Raw genomic sequence first — 16,511 nt, 5'->3', positions numbered from 1 at the left:
ATAACACACTAGAGAATGGATTAACCTAAGTTGAATGAAGGACCAGCTTCTTACAGGACAAGTAGCCAGAATCAAAAACTACCATGAAGACAAGCAATAGAGAGCAGAAGGCTAATTAGCAGCCCAGGCCTATCTCCCCTACTGCCACCAATACTCCTCATTATGGCAGCATACTGTATATAAAACACTTATAAAATACATATAAGTGTTATATATATACATATATAAAACACTTATCCCAGACCACAAGCTACTAGCAAAGCAAAAGTCAGGACTGAGCAGAACATAAGAAAAGAGAAGTAATCTGAATAACCAAATTTATATCACACTATTTATCCATCCCATCCAGTGACTTATCCACCTTAATCCTCTTACAGGTTCACCGAGGCTGCATCAGGTACACAGGATGACATTATATCAAAGGGCATGCTTACTATACTGGGATCAGTGTAAAGTCAATAAATACCGAACAGGAACATCTGAAGGACACATACTACTAGAGAAAGAGAACCACACAGACCCAAGAGATGTGGGACTGCAGAATTATCTACTACACCGGTATGCTGGCTAGTATGTGAGCCCACTTAATCCATTTCAGGTCACAGGGCATCTAAGGAAATCCTAGCAACAATGGGCTCAATGCAGGAACCAACACTTGAGGGGTACCATAAATGGCTGGCCAGTCTACAATCACCATTGCATCTTGTGTATGTGTGCATCTTCGAAATATGGGATGAAACTTAAGTACAAGAAAGGTCAGACACACAAGGGGAACATGCAAACTCAATACAGTAATAAGGCCGGAGTTCAAACCCGGTCTCCTGGAGCTGTAAGTCAGCTATGCTAATCCATTCTATAATAAGTTTATTAGATGTTTGTGAGACTGCTCAGTCTCCTGTGATTCGTTGCTCATTTGGATGACTTTTAAGAATAGTAGTTAAGATTTAGTCTTGCGAGGCATGGTCAAACTTATCTGTTTAAAATCTTTGTAGTTAAGCACACAAGCAGTGCCAGTACCAACCAGAAAGAGTACAGTAAGCAGTGATATTTCAACATCTTTACGGTCTAAGGTCTATCTGTCCTTGTGTTCCTTATAAAATACAATGGCAAAATTCTCCCAGAACTAAAACATTTTCATAGTCTGAATTGGGATTTTTTGTAACAATTGTATATTATATATATATATATATATATATATATATATATATATATACCCACACACATATTATTTCGGTAACGGAGATGTTCACCTTATCAGCTTCAGAGCCCTGGGTTCATATAAAAGTCACTTAGCTGCCTTTGTCTATGAAGGTAAGGTTAGAGTTAAAAGATGACTCGACGTGAGTTTGGCTGTACGTGACTGAGTATAGGCGCGTGTGAGAGGGCTCTACGATTGACTGGAACTCCAGTAAAGGTCCATTCAGGTCTTGTGCTAGATGGTGCCATCCATAATCCTGAAGTAGATGAAGTAGGTTGTAGAAAGAATAGAAAGACTGATGAATAGTTTAGGGTAAGTAATGACTGGGAGGACTGGGTTCAACTGATGTACACTTGGATTAAAAATTCATTCTGTGACCATTGGAATTGTCCCTTCAGGTCAAAACTGTAGTTGCAATCAGACATGAATTAATGGAAGCATAAAATATACATAACTATTTACTTACTTTTATTAAAAAATAAATTATACATACTGTATATATTTTGGGACAAATCAGTGTAAATGTCCTTAACCCCCAATTAAGCAAGTTATATTAAATCAGGTTTTCACTATTGTGTAAATGCTTTCTCATTATGTCTCAGCTTAAAAAGCCGACCACCTAAATCTTCACAATATCGTAAGCAAGCAAAGTATAGTAACAGACATGCCCATAGATTTAAAGAGGCGTTTGGGAATCTTCTGCATCAGAAATTTGCCAACTTAGAAGTTCAACATTTTTTCTATTAGTGCGCCTAAACATATTAAGTAAATCAAGATTCCCCACTCTGCCACAGTGTCTCACAAGGTCACCCTCAGCAGTGGTTGCTCCACAGGGAGCTACCAAAAGGTAGCAAAACTGGATGTCTGTGACTTGCAGGGCAGCCTGTGATCACCTGTTGCTCAACCAAATCAAAGCTGGCCGTTTTTTCTTCCTACTGTTTAAAATCAATTCTGATTGCTCAGTAATAACCACTAATATTACTGAAGCCTTGTAATCTCCATTCAGTACAGCCAAAATACCCAGAACCATCCAATAAAACCTTTCAGAGACCTTGGTGACACATCACTATATTCTAGGGTGTAAAGACAAGACATGACTCTACTAGGCTGTCAGTTCTTGCAACTAATTTAGGTCATACAAGGGGGCTTCGCCCCCTGCTCGCTTCGCTCGCCTAACCCCGGCGTTTTGAACCCGTGCCCGCTGGGCAGCCGTAGTTTCAGACGCGCGTTGTAGGAGCTTGTGTTGTTTTGAACCCGTGCATGCCCTGCTTCTGCGGTTTGAGACGCGCGTTGTAGGCGTATATCCGTCACTCAAGGTTGTTTGGTTTGAACCCGTGCCTGCTTTGCCTCCGCAGTTTCAGACAGTGGGTCACGTTCGGCGTTTTGTATGATCCCAAGCAGCACATTATTCCTAACTTTACTCAGCAGTAGTTAGACGCACAATATGGCGGTGACGCCTGCGCCCTCACTACGCATTAGTGCCACTCACAATATGGCGGCAATGCCTGCGCAATCCGTATTATGTCGGGTTTCACCATGCTGTGTAGGCGCCTTTGCCTTTCGTACTTTCCCACGCCTTCCGACGCGTGATGTAGGCGCCTGCACCTTCCGGGTCTGCCTCCGCTGTGTGGTGTGGACGTTTAACTGTCGTTTTTTCAGTCTTTATATTCTGTATCTCGCTGTGCATGTGTTTCGTGCCTAGGTTTTTTTGAAGCTGTTGCATTCCAGTTTTCATCATCTGTAACCTGCTCTCCACGTGTTTGGCCCCGTTCTTTAACCTCTTTATGACGTTTTACTTTGTTTCCTACTCTGTCTTTTATTTCTGACCTCGCTTTATCCTGCTTGCGGCATGTCAGACGGTTCGTAGTCTCTCCCGTTTCACTCTGGGGAGGGGAGCTTTGTGTGGCGCCTGCGCACTATGTCTCCTGCGTCCACAGGCAGGTCCCTGCGTCCATATCCGGTTTACCATTCTCGGTTAGTAATATGGATAATATAATATGGATCTCAGTAACAGAATTGCTTCTTAAGTACAGTATTAACAAAATCAAAAAACCTTAGTGAAATTCTGACGTTATTTTTGGTAAGGAAGACAACCATTTTAACATAAGGTAGTTATACTCACTAATCATGGCATTGGAGAGTAGAAACCTGTTGCATGTTGATTACCTCATACATTAAAGAATTTCACCGAGTAATAATGACCCTATAAACCTGTATTAGCTAGGTTTTCTGATGGTCCTCTCACTATAAGGACTATCCTATAAACATCAGTACACTCAAGCAAAGTCAAGTTTGCAGTATTCACATCCCAGCCTGGTTGCTGTGTGGAGTTAGCATATTCTCCTTTTTTCTCCATGAGGGCCTTCCTGCCAAAATGCATTCTGTTTAGGCTATGTGGCAACTTTACATTAACTCTGTGTGACCAAAAGCATATATGTGCATGAGTGTGACCAGTGACTGTTTAAGTACCTTTGTGGGGGTAGTAATAATAATGATGATAATAATGTCTTTACATTTACAATATACAGCACTTTCCTCACTACTCAAAGGTTCCTCACTTGAGCCAAATGCCGCTGGACCATGCTTCACACAATCCTGAAATTTGACTATGGAGGTCAAAACACAGATGCCGTGGTGACACACCAATAAGTCTCAATATGACCACTCAATTGTCTTTAACCTAAGCAACACTGGGTTAGGTAGTTCTGTAGCTTAAAAGAAGAAAAAAAGGAGAGGTTGTCAATGGGTTTAGGAAAGAGGGTTTTTGAGTCCTACAGTATGTGAAGAAAAGCAACAGTAAAGGCACAAACACCAAACATTTTTCCACCACCCGAGTTATCCCAAGGCTGTACACTAAAACCACACCTAGTGCCCTTTAGTCCTGCAATGAGAGAGATCTACCGTGGTGTCACTCCTCTTAATCAAACAAAAACAAAAAAAAAAGTGACATCATAAATGCTTGAGGGAGTGTGAATTCCTAAAGAGAACTGCTTCAGTAACTGTGTAGTACTATGCGTAATGTGGTTACCCTCCTGTTGGGGCATACACATCGTTCTCTGCTGCAGAACACTAAACCAGCTGAGCTACTCTAAGGTGGACAGACCACTTCAGGAATGGGATTTCCCACGTGCAGCCAGCACTTCTGTTTACTAGCTGCCACAGAAGTGCTTTGTCTGTGGGGATAACGAGAACAAGCATTTAGTCATGAGTGAGTCACAGAAGCCAAGGGATACAGAGATTGTGACTGGGGTGTGGTGGGCAGGGCAGTTTTGGGAAGGCATGCTTTTTGTTTTTGCTGCTTGTTTAACCCTCGTGACCCACAATTGGATTAAGCATGTTTCACAATGTTATGGTATGCTTATTTAACAAGAAGAGTAAACACAAAAAGAAAACACAATAATTAACACTGAGTGAACAATAGTGCTGTAGAACTCCACCCCCCACCTGCTTCAAAATACTCGTTTAACATGTTAAGGTCTTCCAAAATGTTTTTTTACAAGATAGTAAATGACTAGAAGGGAAAAAAAAAGGACTTTCCACTCTTCGGTTTAAAAATATATATTTTTCTTGACACATCATTCACATGCAAAGATTTGAAGATGGAATATACAGGCAGGATTCCAGGTACCACCCTAGCCCTATACTAGTACAAAGCCAGTTCAGCTGTTGCATTCAAACTGGAAGTAACTACACAAAGCTTTACAACTAAAGGACCACCAAACGTCCTTATTCCCAAACCACCAGCTAGATCTGTAAGAACACTCACCACACTGTAAGTAGACAAGGTGGCTCACATCGGCTCACAGTCAAATGCTTTAAATACCTGTTAGTGATTTAGCTTACCATGCCCAGGAGTAAAGTTGGGGTGTGTGTGAGATGTGATAGGTGGTACTGGGGGCTATGGGAAGAAGAAGAAAAAAAAAAGTTGTACCATTTTTTCCTTTTTGATAAAATTGTTGAGTTCCTACTCATTTAGGGTATGTGCACAAGACACTGGATATGAGACAAAGTTTCTGGGTTGTCACTCATAAGGGGTAAAAATTCATATAAATAAATCCCACCAGTGTCTAGCATTGCTGTAGTGAGCAGGGCCCACCAACTGGTGCTCCAGCCAGGGAGTGTGTCCCAAAAGGGCACAAAGCCAGGCAATATTAAAATTCTTCAGCCAAGCCCACAGTAGCTATGTACATGAAATTGGCCATTAAAGCTGGTTATGGAGCCACACAACTAATTGTACTATTTCTTCAAACTCACTATCTTTAAAGAGGTATTTTTTGGGGCTCCTTCTCACCTGGAGAAGCATACTAACTAACACATATCATTCAGTTTCTTAAAGTGATCCAGCTTGCTTCATCATGGAGCACTGGAAGTCATTTTTTCAAGACAGTTTTCCCAGTACAACACTAGTCTATTGTCCTTGTTGCTGCAGAACTCAGTAAAGTCCTTTAACAGGCGGTCTGCAAACTTCTCATCACCCGTAGCGCTAGAGCGCCACACCTTAGTCAGCATTGTGTTGTATGCCCAGTTATAGCCAATCTTCTCCTCCCCAAAGAGGCTCTGAGTAGAAGAGCTGGTGGAGTTGCGCCTGCGTCTCTGCTGTCCTGTAGAGAACTTTCGCTTGGAGTAGGGAAGCTGGAGGAAAACTGTGCCTATGGACAAAGCAAACAACAACCAACTGAATAGCATGACATAGCAAGAACCAGTTTAGAACACTGCGCTCTGTAGCCATGTTTATGTTTAACAACCTTTACAACTCTTGTAGATTTTATACAAGTACTCTGAAGCTACCCTCAGGAGACCATTCCAATCAGAATTTAGCATTTTGCAGCCACAGAACCCCTGCAGACAAATCCTGCCAGGGTTTTTAAAAGCTGCTGCCTTGCCAGCTTAAGATCTGGTTTAAGCAGATCTGGTTTTCTGGCACAGTTACATTATAGTGTCAGATCCCATCTGATCTCAGTATCATGCAGATGTGCCTCCTGAAACAGTCAGTCATTTCCTAACCCACTTTGTCCCACTGGAACCTATCCCAACTAACCTGGGCCACAAGGCAAGGAACAAACCCTGGAGAAAGAGCCAGTCCATCACAGGGTACACACACACACACACACACACATCCACCCAACCATACACTAGGGGCCACATCCTTTCAAATATCAATATACTGCAGTTCATTTATTTAAAGAACAATGTCAAGAGAATTCATAGCCTTGCAGCGTTGTTTCCTTGGTGACTCATCCTATCAGATTTCAATCTTTTGAAGTTCTCTGTCCTTAATTATCAAACCATTCAGAACAGAGTATTTCACAGCTTTACCTCTTGGGAATCTGCCCTTACCAGATTTCTGTCTTTAAGACATACCGAACCAGCCAAATCTCAACTTTTTGTAGCCTCACTCTTTGGAAATGAGATCCTGCCAGGTAAGAATACTTAGACTAATCTTGTCAGAGTTGACGATCCTGTTGGATTATCTCTAAGGATTCAGATTCATACTTTCAAACCCTGATATTTTTGAAGCAAAACTGATCAGACATCAACATCCTTAAACCAAATTCAGTCTTAATGACTGGATTTGCTAAATCTTGTCTCACTTTAACGTAATTTCACCCCAGGGGAATATTATTGTTAACATGCCAGATTCCATACTCAATAATGATTACTCCATTCAGATTTCAATAATCTGATTCTCCTCTATCCTTTATCTGTCATTTTTTACCTGTCATATGTCTGACCCTGTCAGATATACAGTAAATGTGCTGATGATAATTACAGAATCTGCCACATTTAACTGAACTGAAGGCCTACAGCATTAGCAATTATTCCAAATAGATTTCAGCATTGTGCAGCTTAACATTTTAGTATGCTGATCCAGTCATGCAGGAATGGTTGGGCACCTACCCTGCTGGACTTCATTATTATGTAGTTTTATCTCCTGGGAGTCTAACCCCTTTGTATCAACACTGTGATTTAGACACACACCTTGTCTGAAGTCACTGATGTTTAGTTGGTGATCCTGCCAAATGTCTGTACAGCTTTACTTTAAGGTAGTCAGAGTCCATTATATATTCTTACCTCTTAAGGGAATGATCCTAATAAAAGTTGATAAATTTAAAAATATACTCTTTATATGCTTTTATATGTAGTGCTTTGCTAGCCGGCCAACTTGGAGTGTGATCCTTTAATCTCATTAATAAACTAATATATTTTTTGACTAGTGATTACATCAATCATATTTTAATATCCACTGGCTCTACTATCTCTGAGATTGCATCTTTCTATTCTGCATTTTCAAATTCTTTTCATACCAAATGTTGTCTGCTTTCAATGTTCTGCAGCTTTCATTTTTTAAAGTTTGATATTATACAATGCTAGGTGGCTCACCAACCCCCAGATTTGGTCCTGTGGAAATACAATTTAAAGTGTTTTTTTTTTTTTCATGGGAATCGTTACATGTGCATTATGTTCACTTTTCATTTTAAAACTTCAGTAAAAACAATATTTGGAATGAACTTTTCTTCAAGTTTGCATTGAATTTTGATTCCTTGTTTGGTCTTACAGCGTGATAATGCAACATATAACTTGTCGTGAGTGAATATTGTTTCTTTGTCTCTTATAAATAAACCAAGTTTTTCAAATGTTTGTCCTTATGATATGTTGTCATTGCAAAAGCTATGCTCATGGGAAACTGTAAACATTTTAATGCAAATGGCATATCAAGATCTAATTTATGACCGAATACCATTTCGAGTTCATTCCATAAAAATAAGACTTTCTGATAAAACAATCTACTTACGGAAGTAGGAATATCCAGAGCCGATGTAGACAGTGGCATTGTTCTCAAGAAACTGCAGATTTCTGGCCACTGTGGATTGCACTTCATACTAAGAAATAAATCTGGCTGACTGATAGTTCTGGATATTGCCATTATATCATGATATAACTGTTGCAATGCTCTTGGACTACATTGATATTATGATGGTAATATTACTGCTTTACCTATTTTGAATGTGTCTGAACTATTGATATGTGAATTTTAAACGTGATCAATGAGACCTTGCATATCCGTTCTAAGTTTAGCTTGATTTGATTAAAAAAAGAAGAGACGATTAGCTGTGACTTTTTCATATGAATTAATAATGTAATGTTGCGAAAGATGTTGAGATGATAGAAGTGGGTTAAATACATGGGAACATATCGGTAATTTTGACCTGAAATATTGTGTGGGTGTTATTTGTTTTTCTGAATGTGTTTGTTTCATATTGTACAACCATCCTGTTTCACCATCTAGGAAAAGCAAAGGAAAGAGTAAAGGGTCGGCATATGGCGATGTATTTGACATAAATGACGAATCATGCTTTGCCTTTGGAAATGCACGAATATCTACTCTGTCTTTGATAGCTCAGTCTTTTGCAATTATTATTGCTGACAATTCGTTACATGTTGGTTTATTATAACTGACTGTGATCTTTCGGATTCATATAGAAATCCAAGAAAATGGCTTTGTCCGTGTTTTGCTGATAAATTTCATGTAAAGTGCAATACTTTTGGACATATGGATGTGTATCCATTATTGTCTGTATAATTTGTATTACGTCGGATCGTTTAATTCTTTCAATTGTATGTTGCATCGCTTCTCTGTGATCATAAAGATTCACCTGACCAAACTGTGTTTTTTTCAAAATTAAACTTGCCATGGCTGTAATTGTTGTGGGAACACAGATTCTCATAGCGTATGGTCCATTATTGTGTAAATCAATGTTCTGTGCATTCAATGATGCGAACGAGAAAAGATGATTGTAGACGCGTATATTTTGCCTGTAATGTTTGCGGATTTCACTTTCATCAAACAACATATCTTTGAATTCTTGCAGAAACGCCTCTTCACTGGGAAGCAGCAGTACGTTTCCCTGATGGCAACACGAATTAGATGATCTACAAGTCTCCGACTTGGAAGCGTTAAAGCCTTACAATATCTACATACTTCTGACATATCACCTATGTCCATATAAGCAATCTCTTTTTGCTGTTCCGTTATTTCACCTAGTAATAATTTCCATTTGTTTGTGTGAATGTGATCTGTACGCTCTTTTTTTTGACACTTTCAAATTTTAGTACTGTCATATTTTTGAACTTGCTCAGTGTGTGTATCGCATCAAGGTTTTCTTTTTGAGCCTTTTGAATTCCACTGCTTTCATAATCTGTAACCTGCTCTGCATGTGTATCATGGCAACGTTTTTGAACGTCTTTATGAAGTTCTACTGTCTTTTACTCTTTGTCTTTTATTTCTGACCCCATTTGGACCTGCAAGGTTTTCAATGCCACTTGTTCCGGGCTGATTATTACTTTATTTGCCTAGGTCACCATCTCACGGGAACATGCTTCCAATGGATGTCAGTATGATGTGACTTGACCGTGTCACGAGAAGTGAAAGTGTCTCTGCCTCTCTGAAGTGTCTCCCTGTCTCTCTTCAGAACATCATGTCTCGTCGCAAGATTTTCTTTTGTAATAGAGAGACAAGAGTAGTTAAGTCTGCATATTGAAGGCAAATAATTTCAGACATTGCAGTTTTTTTTAATGAGTGCAGCACAAGCATATAATTTTTTAAAGGATAAAATGAATGGCTAGACTAAGTTAGGAGAGAAATGAAGTAGTAAAAAAATAAAACAATGCAGTTTATGCACCTAAATTTTTAATGTTACCAACTAACACTGTGCTGAATGCCGAGGGCTCAACCACTACAAAGTGTCTCACTCTTGAGAATGTTTTTTGGCATTCCTACAATTCTCAATTTTCAAACAAATATGTGCTTCATAATACCAACAGAGTGAGATTTATTGGACAATGTAATGGGATACAAGCAAAGAGGAATTATCCAGTTCTTCATTATCACTGAATATACTGTATATCTGTATCTATACTATATCTCTCACTGCACTGTTCACCCACTCTACACAACAATTCATAAATTGTCATATCCTAACATCATGCCCAATTATAAGGTTCACATAGTTGGCTGATAACCCACCTGTGACATGGATGTACTGAGGCTTGTTCTCAGAGGGGAAGTTAAAGGTAGAGGCAGAATATTTGTCCTGAATGAACCCAAACCTAAAAAAAAAAAAACACAATAATCAGAAGATATCATGTGGAAGCTAGTCATTCTCGAGCATGTGGGCTGTCAGGATCTTTGATGTGATAAACCTGTGTGTTTATATAATCTTGTTTACATTATTTTAGAGGCACACTTTTAAGTCAAATCAGTTACACAGTGCGGGCACAGCTTGCTCCAGGACTATGCTAAACATCTTTAAAAATTGCTGCTAGGGAGTTTACCTCAACCAGACAGATGGCAAGCACTCCGTTATTCTTGCCATTAGATAGGGAATGTTTCCACTGCATCTCTACTGCTGCTATACAAAGCAGACACTCTGCTTGCTTCACGCACTGGCAAGCAGCAGGGCGTTGGCCTGTCTCCAAAAACAGCATTAGCATTCAAAGCAGACAGCCACTTCATAAAGAGAGTGACAACACCCTTTCAACCCTCCATCTCCCAATTTGCAGGCATAACCTTCTAACATGTCAAACCCCCAGAAGACAGAACAAAAATGTAAAATCTTATTGTAACCTGTTGAGAATTGCCTCCTGAAAAAGCTGCATTCTGTCAAGATACGACTCAGGGTCAAAATCTGCAAAAGAAAAAAGCAAAAAAAAAAAAAGCATCTCAGATTCATTCCCATTTACAGGAACATATTGATTTTCCCCAAAAGTGTTCAGTTTACAGATGCTGCTCCCCAAGCAATTTCTGGATCTCTTTGAAACCCCAGCTCTTCAAAAACCAAATTGTCCACAATTTCTCTCCAATACTGCATCATTCAGATATTGTAACTGACGCTTCTAGTAAAGTTGATACCAAAGGTCTCCAGAGACCATGCTTTCCAATATACACTTGTGGGCTTCAGAGGAAATTGTACAAACAAACGTTAATGTCTCTGAGAGACACTGCCCTCAAAACTGTAGTCTTTCTACCCATCTCATTCTCTCACAACTGCACTATACAGAGTCTCTAAACAATTGCAGTCTCCCTATAAATTCTTTCCCTTGCACCAACCGTTTCCTACAGAAATCTTGCTCCCTAACTGCAACACGATCTCATGGATAAACCCCATGGAAGCGGACATATAAAATGTTATGTTTCTTGCAATGTTGTTTCAAAAGTGGCTCAAATGTATTTTAAGGAAAGTTGACAACTTAAGGAAATGTTAAGGAAAGTAAAACACAGATGTCTGATGTGATTTGGGTGTGTAGCAGTCCTGAGGCTCCCATAGGATCTTACTGTCAAAAAGGTGTTCACTGCCCTCCTTCAGTAAGCAGGTAACACTGAGAGGGATGAAGAGTTGTGCTCTCAGTGGGTCTCCATACAGATAGCTAGGCAAGGCGAAAGGCACTTCTAAAACAGGGGCCAGGAGGAACCCACACGATGTGGCCTTGCGGTGCCAGCCCTGGACCTGGAAATGAGCAAAAACTTTAAAGTTAAAGTTTGTGGTATACATTCTTTATTGAGCTCAGAAATTTGATTTTTTAAGATCCTGATTATTATACCAACATCCTCACTTAATCTATTTAAATTCATTTTGACTTTCACTTAGAAGTGCAAAGGGCAATAAACATTTCAGAAAGCATAAAATAAACCACAAAACCATACAACAAAACATAAAAAAAACATTAAGTGCATAAAGTATATATGCAGGTATATTACACAAACTCTGCAAAGCAGCTAAGATACATGAACATATTAAGGATTTATATAATGCTATCAAGAAGGTATCATTTGTAACCATAAGAACTTTCAGCTGGACTAACCAATATGATAATTCACATATGTCATTATCTAGCTGCTTTAGTGAAGTTAAAATAGCAAACAAGTGAAAAGCATATTTAATTCTGCAAAAAATATCACATTATTTAGTTTTATGTTTATCCTGCAAATGGGGAGACCATACACTCATTTGGGCTTTAAGGGCCTTAACTTTTAACTGGTAAAATTAAGAGCTTTCCTTGAAATGAAAGCTTTACTTACCTTGACAGTGACATTCATGTCTCTGGTTACTCTTCCTATGAAGTCAGTAGACGGATTGGGAGAGCATGGGGGGTCATGAGGTCGCTGGAAAGGGGTGTGTGGCGCTCCCTATATCTATGCAAAAGCACAAAGGTCTAAGTCTTTAGAGTCTTGGTGCTTCCTGTCTTGCTATATGGTTGCGAGACATGGACGCTATCCAGTGACCTGAGACGAAGACTGGACTCCTTCGGTATTGTGTCTCTCTGGAAAATCCTTGGGTACCGCTGGTTTGACTTTGTGTCAAATGAGTGGTTGCTCATGGAGTCCCGAATGAGGCACATTTACCTGCATTGTGAGGGCGCGTTTCCCCGAGGGTCATCCGGCTCGTAAGATCCTCATTGTTGGGGACCCAAGTGGCTGGACCAGGCCAAGGGGTTGCCCACGTAACACCTGGCTGCGGCATATAGAGGGTCATTTCCGGAGGGTGGGACTGGATTGCGTGTCTGCTTGGGGGGTTGCAAACCGGGATCCCGAGTTGTATCGTTGTGTAGTGGGTGCGGCAACGCACTGTACTAGTGCATGCTCCCCAACTTGACTTGACACTGATTCACCATACTGTTAGGGAGTGGACAGTTATTTTGTGACTGCAGGCACTATATATGAAGCGTGATGCCATCTGTCTCGCTTAGAAGATCGTGCTCAGACGAATTGTGATGACGGTCTTAAACAGAATAATGGTGTAAAACATTTAGAATAGTAATGCTATAAGTTACACTTTTAATTCTATATGTTTTGATTTTTTAAGTTCTATAGATATTTTGTTTCAATACTATCTACATTATAATCTTAGATTAGAATGACCAGATATTCCATAACTAAAATTTTAGATGGAAGAAGGAACTGAAGAAAAAAAACAAAAACAAAGCAGCCTTGATAATGTGTTTTGTACACACTTTTGTGATGAAAGCTTTTAGGCAGAGCTGCCTATCACTAGAGTAGCTAGCCAATTATCTGTGTGTAACATCACGAGGCACAGTACCCCATGGACACCTACTGTTATTAGCAATGACCCATCCTAGAGACAGAGACATTAGAGAGGGACTTTCCAATTCCATCAGAGAGACTATCCACCTGGATGTCAAAGACGCTGTCCATGCATTAGCGTGAATGCTGAATCTGAACAAGTTGCCCACGATGATATTCCTTTTCTGCTGATAATTTTCAGTTTCTGTGATTTCAAAGAAAGTACTGTTTAAGCTTCTGCTGACTTTTAAGCAAGGGCTTATTTTTCATTAGGCACGGACATCTAGACTTTGCTGTTATTCACTATTTTCGATAATTTATTTCACTTGATATTGTACTATTTATAATAAATACTACTTTACTTTTAAACTTCTATACTTTGTACATCTAGAAGGAATACAGTAATAAAGTAAATACAGGACAGCCGGTGTGGAGTGGCTGCCACTTTCTCTCTCACATGGTTAGTAAGCTGAGGGAGTCATCCTAAAACAGGACTATACATTGGGAGTTACACATCATTGGTTGGTAAGTGGCATTGCCCAAAGCGCATCAGCATCAGTGTGTCTAGGTTATTCTTGGGGACCAGAGCATGTCACAGTCTGTAGATCTAGATTATATCTAGGTACATTCTGAAAATGTGTCAGCCTTTGTGTCTTGGTTATATCCAAGGAGTATGGTTTAAGCTGAAACTAGCGACTCAATCAGACTTGTAAGCTTAGAGTGTGAGAATAAGCCAACCCATAATTAACTTGGCAAGTTACACTAACCCCATGAAAATGCACACACAGTTAAACATTTACACACACTAATACCACACTCGTCTAGGTAAGAAAAAACATGCACATTAGTGAGGCTTGTTAATAAGCAGAATATAGAAAAGATTGTTTATTAATTGAGAAAAACTGGTTCACTACACAGAAAAGTTCAACAACAACTTTATAAATTTAGTTTTTAAGTTAATGCTTTGGCTTTCTATTATGATTAAAGCAGGTTGTAAAATCTTTCTTTTGCCATACAATGTTGTTAATGGTCTATCTACCCTCACCTTATTAAACTTATAAATTGTCTATATTCCATACAATACACATGATGCATAGGTCTTTAAAATTTGTCACATAAATTAAACTTTGGTTAAGGTATGGGGACCTAAAACTGTTTCTTAATTTGATTAAGTATTAATAATAATAATAATTCATTATATTTATAAGACTCATATAGTGTGCTTTTGGTGGAGCTACTCATATGTCTGTTCATATTTTCTTTTTCGTGATATCTGTGTCAAGAACTATGATTGATACTAAGCTTCTCCAGTCTCTGTGTCCTGCAGCTGTGGCTCAGTTTTCTGTTACACCTTCAAATACACAATGATGGACCTCTCTTCTCAACCACGTCCTCTTACTTCTTCATTAATGCATTTACACAATTAAATCAATGCCTGCCTCTTACATACCATTTCAAACAGGACAGCAGCAGTGACAGCCATCCAGTGCAACTTAATCTCAAAGGCTGCTGTCAGAGAGAAGTTGCCATGATAATAGCAGCTGCACCACTCCACCCGATCACTGCGATTATTTACATCAACATCCAAAGTCACTGTCTTCTGGTCGGGCACTGTAGCAGCTGGAGAACAAAAACAAAGACAACAATTTAGACCCACTACAGCGCTGGGCTGAGTAATCAATGCTCATCTAGCCAGCCACTTTCTGAAACCATATTTTTTACTGCAGATTTGCTGGTGGTAGGTGTCTGCCACTGCAGCGCTTTAGCTCGGGTCCCATCTGGGGTGAATTACAGCCTTTGTTAATCACCAGGCATATTCACACATAAACCCACATGCACTAATATACCATGCCAAATCAGAATCACCAATGAATATTACATGCACATCACCTACATGTGGAAGGAAGTTGAAGTGTTTGGAGAAAATTCACATGGGCACAGAGAGAATGTATGAACACCACAATTCATACAGTAACCTCCTGTAATTTAACTTCAGCTCTCTAAGAAATAGGGAATGGTGAAGCACATGTCTACGCTTTCAGTCTGTTATGGCTAGTGGCTTTTAAAGGAAAAGTTCATCCAAACGTTCAAAAGTATTTTTGTTACCTTGAGAATTGTCTATGGGCAAAGCAAGTCTACATTTTTACTGCATATGTGTTATTTCAGTATTACATAAACTAGGTCTGAAACATTTAAAACGATAGTCCATCTATCTCATACAGTAAATTAAATGGTGCAAAAATGAAGCAGCATCTACAAATCCAAGTTAGTCAGTAAAGTTAAGCAATGTAATGAATTATCCATCCATCCAGGCTTGTAACGAATTAATGACAGAGAATATGTACAAACTTTAAAGTGACTTTTTTTCTGTCAGCAAATTAAGTTTCATTTAGTACACTGTTGTTAACTGTTCTTAACAACAAGAAGAGTCCATGCTGTCATATGCACCTATACAAGCACTAGAAACCGAAGCAACTCTCATTTATGCACATCACAAGTATGAAAGGCCTTTCATGTACTGTGATGTCACTCAATTCTACACCATCAAACACAAATGTGTTTCTAGCTTCAGTATTGAGTCAACTGGAAAGTTCATTTCACCCCATAAAATGGTAGAAAACCTAGGAAAAACACTACCTAAATTATAAATACAGTCATGTACAACTCTGCTCGAGTCTGAAAATGAGGCATCAGATAATGGATAACTACAGGTATATTCCTACAAAGCAGCAATCAATAATGAAGTGGTGATGGCAAACATGTCAGATTGGGGGTAATGTTGATTTTTATGATTAAAGACAATATTTTTACTTGGGGATGAGTACTTGATATTTTAGAAGTTCTATAAAATATTACTTGCTTTTTAACTACATTATGGTGGGAAAGTGATGCTTAGTGTCTGCTTTGGGTCTACCCTCTAGCCAAGCCGATTCATTAACTGCATCATGTTCTGTATCGGGCTCTAGGTTCATTAAAGAGTCATTAGCTCCTTATCTGTCCCAACTGAAATATTTTAAGTAAATTTCATTCAGAAGTTCAGTTTAGTTTCGATAAATAGGTCATATTGGGGGTACATCAAATAGTTTTCTTTTTTACTTATATTTCTTCGCCATATTTAACACTGTATTGCTTCTTAATGTTCATACACACTCTTTGCTATTTGGTATCAGATAACCCTTATTTATCTTCATCTCCAATAGCAATAAAAGTGAACAACTTAAGGTGGTCGGACCC

At 39.1% G+C, this 16,511-nt stretch overlaps 1 protein-coding gene across 5 annotated transcripts in view; it reads right to left on the bottom strand.

Moving 5' to 3' along the window:
* Positions 1-16,511, bottom strand: part of depdc5 (DEP domain containing 5, GATOR1 subcomplex subunit) — a 93,795-nt gene that overhangs the window by 7,193 nt on the left and 70,091 nt on the right. For 4 of the 5 annotated variants that reach the window (XM_028824386.2, XM_028824389.2, XM_028824388.2 and 1 more), the window contains 5 exons: positions 14,728-14,897; positions 11,532-11,703; positions 10,824-10,884; positions 10,224-10,306; positions 4,443-5,847 (listed from right to left, as the gene is read on the bottom strand). In XM_028824386.2, coding sequence (XP_028680219.1) covers positions 5,552-5,847; positions 10,224-10,306; positions 10,824-10,884; positions 11,532-11,703; positions 14,728-14,897 — 782 coding nt within the window. In that variant the 3' untranslated portion in view covers positions 4,443-5,551. Of the gene's footprint in view, positions 1-4,442; positions 5,848-10,223; positions 10,307-10,823; positions 10,885-11,531; positions 11,704-14,727; positions 14,898-16,511 lie in introns of those variants that run through there. The other variant, XM_051921245.1, reaches the window with a different exon arrangement.

This window comes from Erpetoichthys calabaricus, chromosome 18 (genome assembly GCF_900747795.2).
Source record: "Erpetoichthys calabaricus chromosome 18, fErpCal1.3, whole genome shotgun sequence".
Taxonomy (NCBI): Eukaryota; Metazoa; Chordata; class Cladistia; order Polypteriformes; family Polypteridae; genus Erpetoichthys; species Erpetoichthys calabaricus.
Note: the sequence above shows the minus strand (reverse complement) of the source record. Positions and strands in the feature narration are given on the sequence as shown.